Source organism: Miscanthus floridulus, chromosome 18, assembly GCF_019320115.1.
Source record: "Miscanthus floridulus cultivar M001 chromosome 18, ASM1932011v1, whole genome shotgun sequence".
NCBI classification, from domain to species: Eukaryota; Viridiplantae; Streptophyta; class Magnoliopsida; order Poales; family Poaceae; genus Miscanthus; species Miscanthus floridulus.
Window position 1 is genome coordinate 72161711 of NC_089597.1, and position 19199 is coordinate 72180909.

At 44.0% G+C, this 19199-nt stretch overlaps 1 protein-coding gene across 1 annotated transcript; it reads left to right on the forward strand.

Annotated features, from left to right (window-relative positions):
* The first annotated feature begins 866 nt into the window (after positions 1-866).
* LOC136520232 (RNA-binding KH domain-containing protein RCF3-like) lies at positions 867-13927 on the forward strand. Its single transcript, XM_066513680.1, is given in 9 exon segments — positions 867-1779; positions 4784-5236; positions 11648-11722; positions 11724-11897; positions 12207-12434; positions 13259-13338; positions 13411-13519; positions 13607-13733; positions 13808-13927. Coding segments are annotated over 9 exon segments (2004 nt in total). The 5' UTR covers positions 867-1047; the 3' UTR covers positions 13834-13927.
* The last annotated feature ends 5272 nt before the right edge of the window (positions 13928-19199 follow it).

The following is a 19199-nucleotide window of genomic DNA, read 5'->3' on the forward strand; positions in this document are numbered from 1 at the left end:
AGATGGTGAGTGGCGCTGCCACCACCGCCATGGAGTTGGGACCGGGGTGCGGCACGTGCGGATGCGGCACGGGCGGATCCCGCAGCGCAGGTTGATGCGGTGCCTGCGGCGTCTCCGGCGGGGCACGAGCGGAGTTCCTCCCGTGATGCGGGGCAGGGTCGCGGGGGAGAGGAAATGCTCTGGTATCTGGATTCTTGTGGGCCAGGGGTAATGGGTGTCTTTTTTCCAATCTGATGCAACTTTCGCCACAACTAGTTAGGTTTTATAGACTAGTGAGCTAACAATTAGTTGGGGCTTTGACTAGTTGTTAGCCAACCCACTAGTCTATCTATTTGGATCTTTATGAGCTAAACTGTAGCCAACTTAGTTGTTATAGTCCATGAAATCCCAGCAAACTCCGAGGCTATCCCAACAGAGCGCTTTGTAGAGAGGCTGCCAAAAAACGAATGGCTATCTCTTGAGTCGTCACCTGGTCTCGGTTTTCAAAAATTCTACAGTCTTTACTGTCTTACGACCACTTCACCTGCATTCATTTTTTTTGTTTTTCTATTCTTTTCTGCCACGTCTGGTGGTGAAGTCATCAGTGTCACTGCAGAGTGCAGACGGCCTGAGAGAGAGTAAAACAGCTTGTTCGCTTGTTGGTCCAACCAGCCCAAACCAAACAGCTAATAGTGTTTTTCTCTCACAATAAACCAGCACCAGCCAGCCCAAATCAGCTCAGAAACCGACCAGCGAACATGTCGAAAATGTTAATCGACAAAGCGAACGGTCTCGGTCGGCCCATCTAGGCCCAGTAGTCCACGCGGAAACCCGACCCAGTAGCCCATCCCGACCGAATCCCGTGCCCCAACGCGAGACCGGCGGTGCTATGGCGCCTCATCTCCCTCCCCCTCCCCTTCCCCGTCCGGCTGCGCCGGTTCCCCGACCTTTGTAAACCCTAATCAATCTAGTTCGCACCAAATCGATCGCGCCTCATCTCAAAATCCGAAACGATTCGAACAATCAGAACGAAGAACAACTCAGCTTCAGCTCCTGAATCCAACAGCAATGGATCGCTCCCGCTCCAAGCGCGGCTACCACTACGACCAGGACTCCCCGCCGCCCCGCTCCAAGCAGCGCTTCGACCGCCGCAGCGGCGGCGGCGGCCAAAATGCTAACTCGAGCTACCACCGCCGCGGCCCCCCCGGCGGCGGCGGTGGCTCCGACCGCCGCGGGTTCCTGCCCCCCGACGCCGCGCCGCCCCCGCCCCCGCCTCCTCCTCCTCCCTCGTCGGCCGCTGCGGGCGGCGGCGCTGGTCCCACCACCACCACCTCCTTCCGCATCCTGTGCCCCGAGTGCAAAGCCTACGGCTTCCCACCCGGCTTCGTTGCCAAGGTCCGGGACGAGAGCGGCGCGTTTGTTACTGTGCACCCGCCCTTCGCAGGCGACTACGTCCGGGTCATCGAGACGGTCGACGGCGCGAGGCGCGAGGCGGACGGCCGCCCGCCCATGTTCTCCCCGGCCCAAGAGGCAATCCTCATGGTGCACCACCGGATCCTCGAGACCGACGCTGACGACGGCGACGAGGACGGCGAGTATGGGCCCAGGGGCAAGGACCCCAGGGACAGGGGGAAGACCACCACACGACTCATCGTGCCCAAGCTGCATGTCGGATGCCTGCTCGGCAAAGGCGGGAAGATCATAGAGCAAATGAGGATGGAGACCAAGACGCACATCAGGATCCTGCCGCGTGACCAGCACACACCGCGCTGTGTCTCCTTGTCCGAGGAGGTTGTACAGGTAAGACAATTGATTGCTACAGCCTACAATGTGGTAGTTTATTTCGTTAGTCAAACAAGAGGGATTTGTAAGAACTAAGAACACTCATGAATGAATATTCAAAGATGCAAGTCATACCGCAAATGGTTAATTGAGCAAGAATATCATGAAAATCAGTATTAGAACTCAAACAGCAAGCATCTATGTTTTGTATGCAAAGCTAGTTCCCCTACTATTTAAGCTCCATCAATGCTTGAATGAAAACCAGAAACAACACTTAAACCAATCTCCAGAAACAATCAAATAGCAACGAAATGGTCATCCATAGTCCAAGCCTGCAAATCCACTCTCCTTCCCCAGCAGCTTGATGCACGAATGTTTCATGTGTCCTTTGGATGCAACACATGAAAAATGCAGAAATTCCAAGAGAGAGAGATAGACACAAAGGAAAGTTTTCCATGAAGCCCCCTCATGCTAGTTTTCCTACAAAATTCCTATGTTTTTATACATTCCATAGGAACCCAAAGGAATTTCATAGGGTTTAATCCTTTGTTCCAAATGGGCAGATAGGAAATATTCCTATAGGATTAAAATGCTCCAAAATTCCTATGCTTTCCCTTTTTTCCAAAGGGGGCCAAAGTGTTTTTTTTTTTTGTAGCTCACAAATAATAAAGACCTTAAGCTGTTACGTTCTATGATACTGAAGAGTTGCAAAATAACCATTCCAATAATGGTTCCATACCTCTGATTCAGAATTGAGATGAGGCTTAAATTCAAAATCCTGAGATATCCCATCTTCCTGGCCACTACCAGCTGAATTATCCCTAGTCAAAGGCAGTATGTCGAGATGATGCTCTTATTGATGATTGCAGCCATGCTCAGAGTACAAGCTGTGGGAAACAGTTCTACCTAAATAGAAAAATGCTTATTGATTATTTGTCAAGCAGGATAGCGAATCATTGAGCATCAAATAGCGCAGAATAACGCTCACATGGACACAGATTGGAAGGGGCGCATTAAAGGAGCCAAGTGGAGAAGAATATATGGTGTCTCTTTGTTCCTTGACGGCATTTGGTGGGAATGAAATTTAGTGTTTGAACTTAGTGACTTAGTGGAGCCTTGTGATGATGTGGCTTCATGAAATCGCAGAGCAATTGGTAATGGGGGTCTCCTATTTAGGTATAGAAGATAGGGTCAGCTCCCTGTGACTCATAACATTGATGTGCACTGGACAGCCCCCTAACTAAATTGACATTATCTAACGCCTCACTTTGTGGGTGGTCATCATCACTATGGGCAGACTAGTTTATATTTATATATGTAAAAAACCTAAAAATTCACTAGGGCCTGCAGCCTTCTCTACACATCTATCTGAAACAGAACAAGACTTATGACTACAAGATACGTTAAAAACAGAGCTTCTATTTTGTTACACACCTAAAATATCATCATCCACCATACTAACATCCATATTATTACTACTCACAATAACACCAATCTTAGCAGCAATCTCAGTAATAAAAGGAATCGAAGTAGAAGGCATTTTAGAATTCTTACCTGTATACTCCAAGTTGTTCTTCCTTTTCTGAGCTTGGGCTTTCTCCATCATTGTTTTTCCATCAATGGCATGTCTCGTACTTCTCCGCTTCGCTATCTGTGGCCCCCACTGAACCACCTTGCTCTTAGTCTTCGCCAGGGCTTTTGTGTTGTTCTGTGTAGCTGAGCTCATTTGGGCCTCAGGTTCCTTCAGTTGCACATCCTTTTCCATCCAACGTGCTACAGTACCTCTATGGTCTACAATGTTTGTCCTGCTACTGTGCCATTCCAGCACAATGGCCCATGAGATGGCCTGCCCATAGCATGATCCCTACTGTTGTTGTGTTTGAAACTTGTGACATGGCTAGAGAGAATCTAATAACCTGAGTTACACTGTCCGTACTGAATATTACTGAGGAGGTGAGGAGAAGATGAAGACTTTTTGTTCTGCTGCATCTTGCTTGAGACACTTGGATCCTCCACATTGTTCCATGAAGATAACATGAGTGAGAGAAATCATTGTGTTTTTGATGGTGGAACTCCTAACCTAGCTAGGGTCCTCTCAGCTTTTAAGGAAGAAGCTCAGCAGTGGTCAGCAGCAGGGGCTCGAGGAGTTTCTTATCTCCTTGCCTGGCTCCTACCTCCTAGCTCTTTTTGGGTCCGGTGGTTTTTTTTTTTTGGTCCTGCCTTATAGTTCTCTAGAGACACAACGTAGTTTGGGTTCTTAGGGTGGGTTGCAGACCCTTTTCTCTGTAACAGTTTTTTGTTTCTGTGTTTTTGTAACAGTTTTTTGGGGCTCTTTTCCCCCTCCTTTTTTCTTCTTAATATATTGATGCGCAGTTCTCCTGCGCGTTCGAGAAAAAAAAAGTGAGAGAAATGCATATTTTTTAGTATGTTTTCTTTATTTGCTGAGTCAGTAGCATAGTTACATGTTTCCATCATGCCTAGTGCGTGGTACATCATGGTGGCAAAACCACTTTTGAGATCAGGCTCGGAGATTATTTGTTCTTTTATTAGTAGTGGTAGAATGCAATTGCATAAGTGTATTATTAAATAAAAATGCTTAAGCTCCATAGTGCTCTGTAATTGCAGTTGCAATGTGATAGATCTGTAGTTCTATTACAATTGTATCATTGCAATTGTTTATGCATCAAAAGGATAATAATATTATTCTTTTGGAAATATCTTTCATCGTAACTGTTAGCAAGTTATGTTTGCCTCCTAGTCTATTGTGCCTGCGCCTTGGACTCTGGATACAGCCATGCGCCAGGCTAGGCACTTGTGCTATTTAGTATGAGTTAATTAGGTTCCTAGATTGTGTTCACACCTTGAACCCTTGAGTTCTCTTGCCTATATATTGTAATCCCTTGTAATCTGTGATTGATTAACATATACTATTCAGAGTTTATCTCTCTCACATGGTATCATGAGTCCGGGTGTTAGTAACTCTTTCCTCAGTCTACGGTGTGTCTCATAATGTCTTTTTCAGGTTGTTGGAGATGGAAATTGTGTTAAGAAGGCTGTAGCAATAATCACTGATCGCCTAAAGGAAAGCTTACACCGTGATCGTGGTCCCTTCCGTGGGCGAATGAATTCACCAGAGCCTCGAATTTCTCAGGAAGATGAATATTTGGGTGGTGTTCAACAGATGCCTGCATATGAGGAATCTTTGGGACGACCTGATCAGATTAGGAACAACATTAGCATGGAGCCACCAGGATATGAGTTTGATTCAAATGGTGGCAAGGTCATTGAACATGCAGATATCCTGTACGATGACATCGTTTTTCGAATTCTATGCCCAAATGACAAGGCTGACAGTTTAGTTGCAACGCGTGATGGAATACTAGAGATGCTACAGGCTGATGTTGGTGTTGATGTTAGGCTATCTGATATTATTGCTGGTTCTGATGAAAGGGTAGTAATCATCACATCCAGAGAGGTAAATCAGATGTGCATTTGATACTTTTGTGCATCTTTGGTTTCCATATTTGAGTGTTTAGTGAAGATTTTTCTTGTCTATTACCCAATGTACTTACACATGTCGGGACTCGGGTGTGGTTGCAGATATGTATATGATGGCACCATACCTGAGTGATAAGCTGACATACAAGTAACTAGGGATGGCAGTGGGTTTAGGGTTTAGGGTGGAGTAAATACCTGCCCTCGACAAATTGCCTATCGGGTAAAGTTTCATACCCACACCTGTACCCATGGGTAGGATTTTGTACCCGTACCGGCACCCATCAGGTACGGTACCCATGAGTGGTTAGATTCTCTCACTAGAATTGATGTAATTCTTTGTTATATTAGCACTAACGAGTGAAGCGACATACCTGCACCCATACCCACGGGTAGAATCTTGTACCCACGTCCGAACCTGACAGGTACAATACAATACTAGAAGACATTTGGGAACTTCTCACCCGACATTCCATTATTAGTTATACTAGTGGACATGCTCGTGGGTTGCTACAAAATATACAGTTTGCGTCATTTGTTCCAATCATTCTTGAAATCAGATTGTGTTCCCTGACTGGACATGTGCTGTTCTAACTCCAAGCACGGGTCATGTGTTCGGGTCACAGACTGGGCAGAAAACTGTAAACCAGTTGATTATTATCACAAATTCATCATGTACTACTACTCTTATTAAACCAGATAGATGGGCTCGAGAGAGAGTAAAGGACGAAAATTTTGTGGAGAGAAAAATTTTCCCTTTCATATTAGGTAATAGATACATATATCCCCTGCATGGAAAATACAAGTATTTTAGGTAAAAATGAGGCTAATGTCTAAATCTAGTACTCCCTCTATTCCAAATTATAAGTCGTTGTGGCTTGTCTACATAGATTTTGCTATGCATCTAGATACATACATGGCTTTTACCATGTATCTATAAAAGCCAAAACGACTTATAATTTGGAATGGAGGGAGTACAAACTAACATGTGAACTTAGTTCAATTGTTGTGATGGGTTTATGCCCCCAGCATCCGGATCCGTGTCCTCTTTGGCTCTATAATTGGGGTGCATGTTTTCTTCCTAATACAAATTCTGGGTGCTCTTGTTTTTAACCCGAAGAAAATTACCTGTGATGCATTTTACCTGTTACAGGTTACCCATCCATTGTTATAGATTTCCCCCTAATATGGAGTCCTATTTTACTTCAATATACTGATTGTTTCACTAAAGATATGTCAATTTTATGGTGCTGACTTACTGGGTTGCTACCTAAGGTTTCCCCTGCCCAAACTGCCCAAACAATTTTTTAGCCATTGATCAATGAGAGTCAGAACTCCGCCTATGTTGTTTCAACATAGCAGGTCCCAAGCTTTGGTAAAGTAGGAGGGTTGTGATAGGTGTGGCGAGCCAACGTTAAATCTAGCCATTTTAATGGAGATGAAACCCGAAAGAAAACCGTTGGGGCGTAACCCTCTTAGCGACGCGCCATATCGGAACCCGGGTATGGTGTTAAATGGGCAAGGGTCAGGTCGGCACCCCCTTGGTGATGCGCCGTGTCGTGATCTGGGCATGGTGTAAGTGAGCAAGGATCGGGTCGGCGCTTCCTTAGTGGTGCGCTACATCGGTGCCCGGGTGTAGTGAAAAACAAGCAAGGGTCTTCACATCTGAGTCGATGGGTGCAAAGGGTAAGGAAGCTAGTCGAACCAACTAGGATCCGTTTAGGTAGTTGAAATGTAGGGTCGCTTACAGGTAAGTTAAGAGAATTAGTTGATACCGTGACTAGGAGGCATGTAAATATATTATGCGTTTAAGAGACTAAATGGAAAGGTTAGAAGGAGAAGGAGGTGGACAATACAGGCTTCAAGCTTTGGTACACAGGGACAATCGCAAATAGAAATGGAGTAGGAGTTTTGATTGATAAGAGCCTCAAGAATAGTATGGTGTGGAGTGAGAAGGCAAGGAGATAGTATTATCTTCGTCAAGCTTGTCATTGGTGATATGGTCTTGAACGTAATTAGTGCATATGCCCCCCAAGTAGGCCTCGACGAGAGTGCTAAGAGACAATTCTGGGAAGACTTAGATGGCCTGATCAGAGCTGTACCAAGTAGTGAGAAGCTTTTTATAGGAGGAGATCTTAATGGGCATGTAGGTACTACAAGCAGCAGGTTTCAAGACAGTTTATGGAGGTTTTGGGTATGGTAGCAGGAATCAGGAGGGGGAGGAAGTTATGGACTTCGCGGTAGCTTTTGACCTGATGATAGCCAACACTTTCTTTAGAAAGAGAGAATCTCATCTAGTGACCTTCAGTAGCGGACAACACTCTCGCCAGATTGACTTTGTCCTCGTAAAAAGAAAGGAACAAACGAGCATGCTTGAGTTGCAAGGTGATACCAGGGGAGTGAACATAAGCTTTTGGTGGCAAACTTTTTCAGGTGCGTGCCCGTAGGGATAAACAAGCTAAGATTGAAAGAACAAAGTGGTGAAAATTTAAAGGGGAGACGTCAGAGGTATTCAGAGAAAGAGTTATCAAAGAGGGCTCTTGGAAGGAAAAAGAGGACATAAACAACATGTGGGAGAAGATGGCAACCAACATTCGGAAGGTGGCCTCAGAGGTGTGTGGAGTAACCAAAGGAAGTGGAGGCGAGGCTAAAGATACTTGGTTGTGGAACGAGGAAGTCCAAAGGGCTATTAAGGAGAAGAAAGAATGCTATAGATGTTTGTACCATGACAGGAGTGTGGACAATATAGAGAAGTACAAGGTGGCAAAGAAGACTGCAAAGCGAGCTGTAAGTGTGGCAAATGGTAGAGCGTACGAGGATCTTTACCAACATTTGAGTACGAAGGAAGGAGAGAAGGACATTTATAGGATGGCTAGGGTTCGTGAGAGAAGACAAAGGACTTCAACCAAGTTAGGTGCATTAAGGATGAAAGGGAGCATCTCTTGGTGAAGGAGGATGAGATCCGACATCGATGGCAAGAGTATTTTGACAAATTGTTCAATGGTGAGAATACGGGCACAACCTTTCACTTGGATGACTCTTTTGATGACACCAATAGGCGCTTTGTGCGGAGAATCCAAGAATCTGAGGTCAGAGAGGCGTTGAAAATGATGAAAGGAGGTAAGGACGATGGGACCGGATGGTATCCCAATCGAGGTGTGGAGATGCCTTGAGGACATAGCTATAGTATGGTTGATCAAGCTGTTTAACCATATTTTTCGATCGAACAAGATGCCTGACGAGTGGAGGAGAAGTATATTGGTACCGATCTACAAGAATAAAGGGAATATTCAAAGTTGTACTAATTAGCGGGGAATTAAGTTGATGAGCCATACTATGAAGCTATGGGAGAGAGTTATCGAGCATTGCTTTAGAGCAATAACGCGGGTCTCTATGAACCAATTTGGTTTTATTCCCGGAAGGTCAACCATGAAAATCATTTTCTTAATAAGACAAGTTATGGAACGATATAGGAAGAAGAAGGACCTACACATGGTTTTTATTGACTTGGAGAAGTCTTATGATAAAATACCAAGGAATGTTATGTGGTGGGTTTTGGACAAACATAAAGTCCCAACAAAGTACTGTCGGGCTCATTAAGGACATGTACAACAATGTTGTGACTAGTATTCGAACAAGTGATGGAGACACGGATGACTTTCCGATTAGGATAGGACTACATCAACGGTCAGCTTTGAGCCCTTATCTATTTGCCTTAATGATGGATGAGGTCACAAGGGACTATACAATTGGACATCCCTTGGTGTATGCTTTTCGCGGACGATGTAGTGCTAGTTGATGAAAGTCGGACATGAGTGAATTAGAAACTGGAGTTATGGCGGGAGACTTTGGAGTCCAAAGGTTTTAGACTCAGTAAAACTAAAACTGAGTATATGAGATGTGACTTTGGCACTACTACTCGGGAGGAGGAAGATATTAGTTTGGAAGGTCAAGTAGTGCCTAGGAAGGATATCCTTTCGATATTTAGGATCAATGCTGTAGAGAGACGGGGATATTGATGAAGATGTTAGCCATAGAATCAAAGCAGGGTGGATGGAGTGGCGCCAAGCATCTGGTGTCCTATGTGACAAAAGGGTACCACAGAAGCTAAAAGGTAAGTTTTATAGGACGGCGATTAGACCTGCTATGTTGTATGGTGCAGAATGTTGGCCTATGAAAAGACGACATGTTCAACAGATAAGTGTCGCGGAAATGCGTATGTTGCGTTGGATTTGCGGTCATACAAAAAGGGATCGAGTTCGGAACGATGATATACGTGATAGATTAGGGATAGCACCAATTGAAGAAAAGCTTGTCCAACACCGGTTGAGATGGTTTGGGCATGTCCAAACGGAGACCTCCAGAAGCACCGGTTTGTAGTGGAATCCTAAACCAGGATAGTAACGTGAAGAGAGGCAGAGGAAGTCCGAAGTTGACTAGGGTAGAGGCAATAAAAGGAGACTTGAAAGGAAGAAATATACCCAAAGACTTAGCCTTAGATAGGAGTGCTTGGAAAATAGTTATTCACGTGCCTGAACCTTGATTGCTTCTGCTGGGTTTCAACTCTAGCCTACCCCAACTTATTTGGGACTTAAAGGCTTTGTTGTTGTTGTTGTTGTTGATCAATGAGAGTCAGCTTTGTTAGTACTCTGTACTCCATCATTTCTTTTTTTATAAGGCATATTATTGAGTCGCATGCACCGTCCAGTTTCAACCCAAAAGCCTAAGCTGATGGTGATAAGTGGGCAATTCACTTATACTCTTAGCAATCCCCCTCACGTGGAGGCTCCCTTCGGCCTTAGACGTGGAATAGGAGTGAGCAACAATTATTTTATTTAATTGCGCTAGCCAGGATTCGGACTAGAAATCTTTGGCTTTGATTGCATGCACCGATCAGTTAAAAGCTGAAGCTGATGGGGAGGGGTGGGCAATTCACTTATACTCTTAACACATATTCCAAGTTGGAAATTCTTAAAGAGACACTTTGACCATCAATTTCGTATGATCAATTGCTACAAAAGAATGTCATGTTAAAAAGATTTTTGAAAGACAAATCTATTTATATAACTTTCATACTCTAAGGATGCTTATAATTTGACTAATTATTAGTCAAAGTTTATAAAGTTTGGTCTTTCAAATCCTAATGCACCCTATAAAAAGAAACGGATTGAGAACTTGTTAAGGAAGTAATATAGCTTTATGATTCAAGGCAGTTATTTCAATTTTGAATATGGTTTAATACGAGATTCAACCTTTCCAAAGACTTGTTGAGGTAATCCTTAGTTGAGAACAAAGTTCTTAAGGCGTCGCCTAGGCGACAAGGTGCTCACTGGGGGCAAGGTGTCACTGATGCTTAGCCAAAAGAGGGGAGGAGAGAGGAAAGAAGGGCCTCAGAGAAAAAAGAGCAGGAGGTGAACCAGCACGAAGCACGACTATCTTTCCTCCTTCCCCCATCCTTTTTGGTTCCAGCGTGATGGCAGGCACAGCTCTGCTGACCAGCCAGTGCAATTGCCAGCGCAGATCTGCCCCCACTCAAGTGTGGCGGTGGCGATCTGAAAGGTGGCAGCGGCGGTGGCGTTAGGGACTGGAGAAGCAGTGCAGCAGGGGAATAGATTCGAGAAGGTAGGTCACGTGAAGTGGGAGGGGTTCTTTATGGGCTGTTGGCTTTGGTTGGGTTCTTTATGGGCTGTTGGCCTTGGTTGGGTTCTTTATGGGCTGTTGGCTTTGGTTGGGCTTTACAGGGTAATAGGCCCATTTATTATTGTGGTTATGGACTATTGGTAGTCTTATCCTTTTCTTCTCTAATTTATCTGTGTATGGTGTCCGCTTTACTGCCTCGCCTTAATGCTTTGAGAGCACTGGTTGTCTGGTTGTGCAATTTTACAGCAGTGCTTGCATGTAATGTTAGTTTGCCCTTCTGTCACGATGCATGACTATCTTGTTATTTTTTCATTCCAAATTCCTATATTTTTTTAAGGCAAAAACTGTGGGGGAGATCCCCACAGCACTTCATTTTATAAATTTTAAAGGGTTACAAAGGAGGACTTACAAACATCTTAACTGTATGCATCTAGCCAAAAACAAAATGAAGACCTCAGGTCATCACTATATTGTTATTGGTTTAAACATCCTACTACTACTTACTTTGGGAATACCTGTCTATTTGCATTTTGGGGCTGTTTGGTTGGGAACCTGGCCTAGGCAGCACAGCCAGGCAGCTTCATCCAGCTCCTCGGACTCCTGGGAGAGCTGCCTGCGCCAGGCAGGTATCCCAGTCTGCAAAGCAAACAAGCCCTTTGTCTTAGCTGGTTTTGTGAGATTGCTTTTTCCCATCCTAAAGGGTCCATGTTTGTATATTTAGCTTGTGTATATATATATATATTTTTTGTAGGGCCCAGACCATGAGCTTTTCCCGGCTCAGGAAGCAGTGCTGCACATTCAAACTCATATTGTAGACCTTGGCCCAGGACAAGGATAACATTATCACAACAAGACTACTTGTACCTTCAAGTGAAATTGCTTGCTTTGATGGAAGGGAGGGGTCATTATCTGATATACAGAGACAGACTAGTGCAAACGTGCAGATATTACCAAGAGAAGATCTTCCATCATGCGCTTTAGAGTCTGATGAACTCATACAGGTTTGCCTTTATCCAAGGAAAAGACTTTCATGTATTGAATGGTTATGCATAATTTATTTGGGAGTTAGTTCCAATGGTGATCAGTTTGGACTTATGATGGCTGCAGATTGTTGTTTCTTTGTGAATATGCTAGAACAGATTGGATTAGAAGCTATTGTTTTTCTAAGACAGATCAGTAGCTTGTTTACAAGGATTTTTTTTATTACACATGCCATCATAAATTTCTCAGGCATGAATCATTACTTTTAAATAGTTTCAAGTTTTAAGTTCATTAGCACTCTGGTGGTTGAGCATGTTATGTTCTTGCAGATTGTTGGAGAGATTAGAGCTGCTCGGAATGCTCTGATACAAGTAACAACAAAATTAAGGAGTTTTCTATACCGTGAGATGTCTGGCCCTATTCAAGTTGGCAATATCAATGTACATGGAGCCATTTCTCCAGTAGCAGGTTCACCTCGAGGACCATACCAGGGAAATGATATTCCAATTGGTACTTATCACCAAGCATCACAACTGGCAACTTCATGGCATTCAAAGGTAGGTCTATTATACAAATAATTCCTTTATGCCATTAGGAAAAGATGTTTATACATGATCAGACTTTTGTTTAAAAGACGCTAATGATACCGATGGTCTTTATTTTTTTTTGCAAGTTCTGCGCTTATTGAGTTGTATGCACCAACCAGTTCAACCCAAAAGCTTAAGCTGATGGGAAGAGGTGGGCAATTCACTTATATGACAACACTCCCCCTCACATGGAGGCTCCCTCAGGCGCCTCAGACGTGAAATAGGAGCGAGAATTGCGCTAACCAGGATTCGAACTCGAGACCTCTAGCACTTATACCATATTGAGCTGCATGCACCAACTAGTTCAACCGAACAGCTTAGCTGATGGGAAGAGGTGGGCAATTCACTTATATTACAACAGCGCGGACTCCCATCTTTCAATAAGCCACTAAGCTTCATTTCTTCCCAAATGAGCTCACAGCTATTTCTTTAACTGTTAGTTAACTATCATTAGCAACCTTGCATGCAACACTGCATTCTGCTTCAGAAAACAATCCTAGAAATAATCAAAGATGGGGAAACATTACGCTATCATATAGTGCATAATATTGGTAATATGCAATGGTTACTTGTAGTTCATGTTGTTATGAATAAAGGGCCATTTTACGAATAAAGGGAGACTGAACTGGATTATCATATTGAGGCCTAATAGGGGGACTAAATATAGAATACACGGGGATACAGGAGAGAAACCCTAGACTAGGGAGATTACACTAATACCCTTAACACATGTTACCTTGGATGATTTCTAGCAATTGTGTTTGAATTGTGCAATATTTCATTTTCAATTGCAGGATAGTGGAGGCAGTGCAAGTGGCTCATTTGAGCAAGGCAGCAACATTAATGATGATATCAGGCAAAGTGCTACAAAAAGGTAATATTTTATCCTTGCAGTTATTTCTTATGGTTGTTTATTCCTTTGATCACCTTTTTAGCCCTCCATCAGATTTGCTGTTCCTCTAGTGACTAGGAGCACACTAGAGGTTGTCATACCAAACAGTGCTGTTGCAAGCCTCACCATGAGAGCTGGTAGCAAGCTTGCTCAAATAAGCGAGGTGCGATGTATCCTGAATTTTATTGAGTACCAAAAGGCGGATAATCATTACCCTCTTGTTGCATTCTAACTTATTTTTTGGAAACAGATCTCTGGTGCTACTGTAACGCTAGCTGAGGACAGACCTGACATCTTGGAGAAAGTTGTTCGAATATCTGGTACCCCTGAGCAGGCTAGCAAAGCTGAGAATTTGCTGCAGGGATTTATTCTTAGCAGTGAGTACCACTTCAGTCTAGAGTTTCTGTTTATTTTTCAGCAATATAACTCTTCAACCCCTTTCAATTTTCAGTTCCAGATGACATTCCTTCAGGCTAGTTGAAGACACTCTGCATGTCATAGTTGTTAATTCTTCAAAGTTCCTGTGTATTTTCGAGGTAGAATATGCCGAGTCATGTGATTATTTGTTTAATTGAGCAGCATGTTTTCATGTGTGGATACATGCCATTTTCTTTCTAGATGTGACTCTAAAATGTCTGTTGTTTTCGTTAACTGGCTGACGGGGGTGTAAGATTAGCAAGTGTTGTAAGATTAGCAAGTGTTTTTATAGATTGATTCAACATTCAATTTTCATGTCCATAGATGACCGCTGAACATGAAACCTCCAACTTTGTAGTTATTTAATTCTCAATTTGGTGCTTATTAGCTGTGAACCCAGTATGAACGGCACCACCGCTGGACAGGGTGCATCTCCTGGTAGAAATTCTACAAATGCTTGAGAAGGTACCAATTCACTGGAAAAACATCCTTAGAAGCCCTTATTTAAAAAAAAAAAACTGGTATATGGGGTCATGGTCTGTATTCCATCTGGTGTTACTCTTGTAATCTCAACGTGGGGTCATATTCTGTATCACTTGACATTTTTTTTCTTTGATTGCCTCAACATTCGAATACGAGCTGTAGCATCTAAACTCATGTGCTAACTCACATGCAGCATGACAGTGTGGTGGCACGGAAATTATAAAAGGAAACACTGTTCTTAGTCAGACACCCGGTGCCGATCGAACCTGGGCGGGTGACCTACACACCTGCAGAGCACATCAACTAATAGCCTGTTTGTTTGGCTGTGGCTTATCATAAACGATCGTAAATTTTCAGCCGGAACAGTATTTTTCTCTCGCACAAATCAGCCAGCAATACTTTTTCATGAACCAGCCAACCGAACAGGCTGTAAGCTAGCACTCAGTTCTTTTCTGTATCACTTGACTTTATCTGGTAGTTGTTCATTTTCAGCTGTTGCTCTGTTGATTGTCCATTTTAAATTGCCGTACCTGGGCATACAATTCTTTCTTCGTGTTCTTCCAGTTTTTCTCACTAATTCAGTCATGCACTGTGGAGTGGTATACTAGTATTGCTGTGTGCTATTCATGCTTGAATAAAGATTTCGCAGATACACTTCGTGCGAAAAATTTAAAAGTATAAGTTATATCTAAATATATAGTAAAAAACATTTACCCTAGAAAGGCCAAAATGACTTACCGTTTAAAATGGAGAGTATTTTTTGAAAATCGTGTTAATAAGAAAAACAGAATTTCACTAGAATAAAACATAATTATGTTTGGTCCCCTTTTGTGATTCTATTTTTTCCCCATGCAACGGGCGCGGAGCGTTTGCTACCGTTGACGAGAAAGCAGTGTAACGACGCAGAAGTCCGATTCACACTCCGGTTGATTCGAGGGCAAGTGGTGCCAGAGAGGTCCTTGTGTCCGGTGGTTCCGCCGCGCCCGTGGTTTCGTTCCACCGGTCGCCACGCGGGCAGGCAGTGTCGTCGTTATCTCACGGCCGGCGCCGTCAGCAGCGTGGAGTACGCGTCAGAGCTTATGCATCAGGCCTCATCGCTTTCGGCGTTTCTCTCTCTCGTCTCGACTACAGCTGGATATTCTTTCGTAGCCCCCAACCGGCCAACCCAATCAATAATTAATTAAACATAAGTAGTGGTCGGGTGAGCTGACCCGCTCGCATGACTCACCAGCGTCTGCCCTTGTCCCCTACTCGACCGTCTCCAAACGTTCATTAGTGTTCTTGGCAAGCCGCAAAAAGAAAAACAAAAGCAATAATCCATCCATGCAAAAAGAAAAAGAATTATTCTAAAAGTGAGGAGAGACCAATACTATTGGTAAATAACCAAATACCTCTATAAAATGCTAGCATACAGTGTCTTTATGGGTTGGACTAGAGATCCATAATTCCATATGTTCATCTACAGTGACACTCTCTGTAGGATAAAATTTGAATGCTACAACAATCCTTTGCTTGAACCGGATTGTCAACCTATTGAATTTTTTTTCAAATAGCTGATTCATTAATTTAACATCTTGCAACATGTTGAGGACTGAGGATCATTAGAGCATACAAGAGAAGTTCTTTTCTTATATATATGTGTGTACTCTCGCTCTTTTCTTTTAATTTTCTTACGACAAAATATATTTTTCTATTTCCATTTATGAATTGGTATAAACAAATTTTAGCGTGTAGATGTGTTATTATAATATGCCATGTTCAAAGTTCAGTAGATATAGTATCCGAATAGTTATTCTCGCACTTCTATATATATAAGAGCAACAGCTACAGATATACTATTTTAGTGGTTCTAACTCACTGTTAACAATTGATTACATGAGTAATAAAAACACAAAAAGGAGGAGGTGTATGAATTCATGTTGATCATGCATCATGTGAATAATTTCATAAAATATGATAAAACTGACTAATAAAGTATTCATCAGAAATTTGGATATTGTAATAACATGTTGGCTAAAAACATGGGAGATACCAAATTAATTACTCCTTGAGGAAATTTCCATGCTTCTATTTACAATCTCTAGACATCGGTTACATGTTCTCTGTGCTATATTAAAACTTATATATACCCATTTCATGACTACGTGCTATCCGTTTGGCTTAGCCTGCTCCCTGTATTCCTGGCTCCGTCGCTACTTGGTAGAGCTGTCTCATAAGTTGTTGAGTACAACTAAGGAATTACTTGCTAATGTCACTAGACGAGTGTCGGAGTTTTTTAAACCGGACTAGTAAATTTATACAAATACTGTGCTACTCTAGAAAGATGATGATAGCATCCAAAAGACACGAGGATTTATACTGGTTCAAGCCGAAGCCCTACATCCTAGTCTCAGATATGATCGAGTGCGTATTTCTCGCTCGAATGCTCTGAAGTTCTTACAATGGGGGTGCAAGAATGGTGGAAGGGGTAGGAGATGGAGCTAAAGCTAGGAGATGGACTGCCCGAATGAGAGTATCGAGAGTCCGATGTCCCTGAAAGGGTGCCCTGGTTGCCCTTATATAGAGTCCGGGGCTAGGTTACATACAAAGAAGGAGGTTCTCCCGACCGAAGGGCTGTGAGCCCAAGGGAGGGGGCCTAGCTAACATGGCTTGCAAGTAACGCCATCTTGTGGTGCACGTCTTAGCATGGCTATCGTCATGGTCTTGTGCTTACGTCGCGACATGGCGTGACATGGTGCCACAGTGCTCGTCATGGTGGCACTGTGGGCACGGCGGTGTTCGCCAGCCGTCCTGCATGACGTGGTCTTGTCGTGGTCTTCGTCATCGTCTCCTGATCATCCGGGGGCGTCGTACGAGAGTAAGTAGCTGCCCCTGAGTCACTGATTGTCTTGTTGTGGTGGAGTTGGTGGCTACGACCGGGGCTCTAGGGTCGTGGCCCTCGTTGGCTTGGATGACCTCTAAGTCAAGGCCATCGTCATGGATCCCATTCCACAGTGGGTGAGATCGTACGTACATCTTGTCGGGCCGTATTTGGACGGTGGTTCTCCGTACCTATCGTCACCGCTCGGCGGTGTTGTCTTGTCCCCACTGCATGGCGCAGGGATGGCATCTGACCAGACCGGGGTGACCGCTATCCCCTCAGTCCTTGCAGGGGTCAGGGTGGCATGCCTGCTCTTGTCAGAGCAGGCGCACTTTGTGGGCTCGATCTCTCCCGTCCCTTCCTAGGGGTCGAGACGACGAGAGGTCATGAGCTGCTGCATAGCTTGTGGCTAAGGCAGGAAGGAGGGGTCGTGGTCGACCCTAGCCTTAGTATTTGGTTCATCCCGCTCAGCTTGGCTAGGCCTCGATCGTCTGGGATTATGCAAACCGGTGTATCGTGCGCCGCCCGAGCGGCAATCTAATCGGTGCCTTGAGATACACGGGGTATCATAACCTTGACAGTAGCCCCTAAGCATTTTTGTGATCATGAAGTGATCATGAAAGCGGTGAAACACGTGTATGTTGAGTGCGGATTCATCGTCATGGCCTGTCCAAGCTTCGTCGCTCCACCCATTGTAGGCTTGTGCATTCAATGCGGTAGGTGGTTGTTTCATCCTACCCCGTCAGGACGTCTTGGTGATGCGGTATGTGACTGCTAACCCCTGTCGTGTCAGTGTGCTACGTATCGGGGTTAGTGATCCTGGGCAGGGCCAAGTGGTCTCGTCGACATTGTACCGGCCCTACCCTTAGGAGGGTCTTGATTTCCCCGACCTCACGTAGGCGTCTAACATCGGCTGTGGCCTCTCATGGCACACCACATGACACGGGGGCTTCAGGCTGCTCAGTCCATCTTTGGGCCTATAAATAGGTGCCTCCTTACTGTTCAAACCACCTTCAGCCGTGTCTACTTAGCTCCTTTTTGAGAAGCTGAGTTTAAGAGAGGGGAAGAGAGAGAAATTCACAAAAAACTATGAGGTTCCAACCATGTGACCTGTTGACGGGTTGGTTTCTTTAGCCAGAACCTGGATGCACTCCCTCTAACGACTGGTGCTAGAAGGAGTTTTGCGGATAGGGGAGGATGAGCTAGTGCGGCCCCCAAATCCGTAGCTTGTGGCCTCCCCGCCTTCCGAGATCTTTCAGCTTGGGTGTGCGAGGTGGTCCTAGGCTTTGGATGGCTTTGCCTCTTGTTGGTATATATTAACGCACACAGAATAATCCACAAGGGCACGGATATTATACCAATGTAGCACTTCACCGGGAGTATCCCAGTTTTATAAAGGAAAACATGTGTGAGAATAACTAAATCTAACTTAACCCAACTTCGCAACAAGGCTTAGATAACAGGATTATAAAGGAGATCGCAAAGGTCTTCTAGTTCTAACTTTGGTAAGCTTTGTCTTCTATTGTTCAAATCTGAGGATATTACTAAAAAACACAGGCAGAGTATGTTTCTTATAGTAACAAGGTCCTGCTAGGCCTACAAACAGGAGGTGGACTATAGATGATTCAATAAGGCTATAAGAGTCACCCTCGCGAGCTACCACCGATCCGAAAAGTAGGGTACATCCACGAGTAACCGAGTCTAAGCACCACGCTTACACTACGAATACTAATTTAACCCAGGAGTTACAAGGATTAAAGTACTAAAAAAGAGTCGCAAACCTAAAGAACAATATAAACAAGATGCTTACTTGAATTAGAAGTTGATTAAATCTCAGAAGCAAGCTCAAGAAGAACTTGACTTCGCTAGGGTTCAAGCCATAGAGAGAGCACCGACAGACCGGCACCTCCTCCAAACTCTTCCCTCACATTCTATCTCTAATATAAGACTAGATTCTATTGAGGACTAATCTTCTCTTGATTGCTAGCTCTGATCCTGGTGGAAATATGAATTAGGGTTTTTGGCCTTTAGGCTCTCAGGATCAATGAATGCCCTAGAGATGGGGGTATAGGCAGATATATAT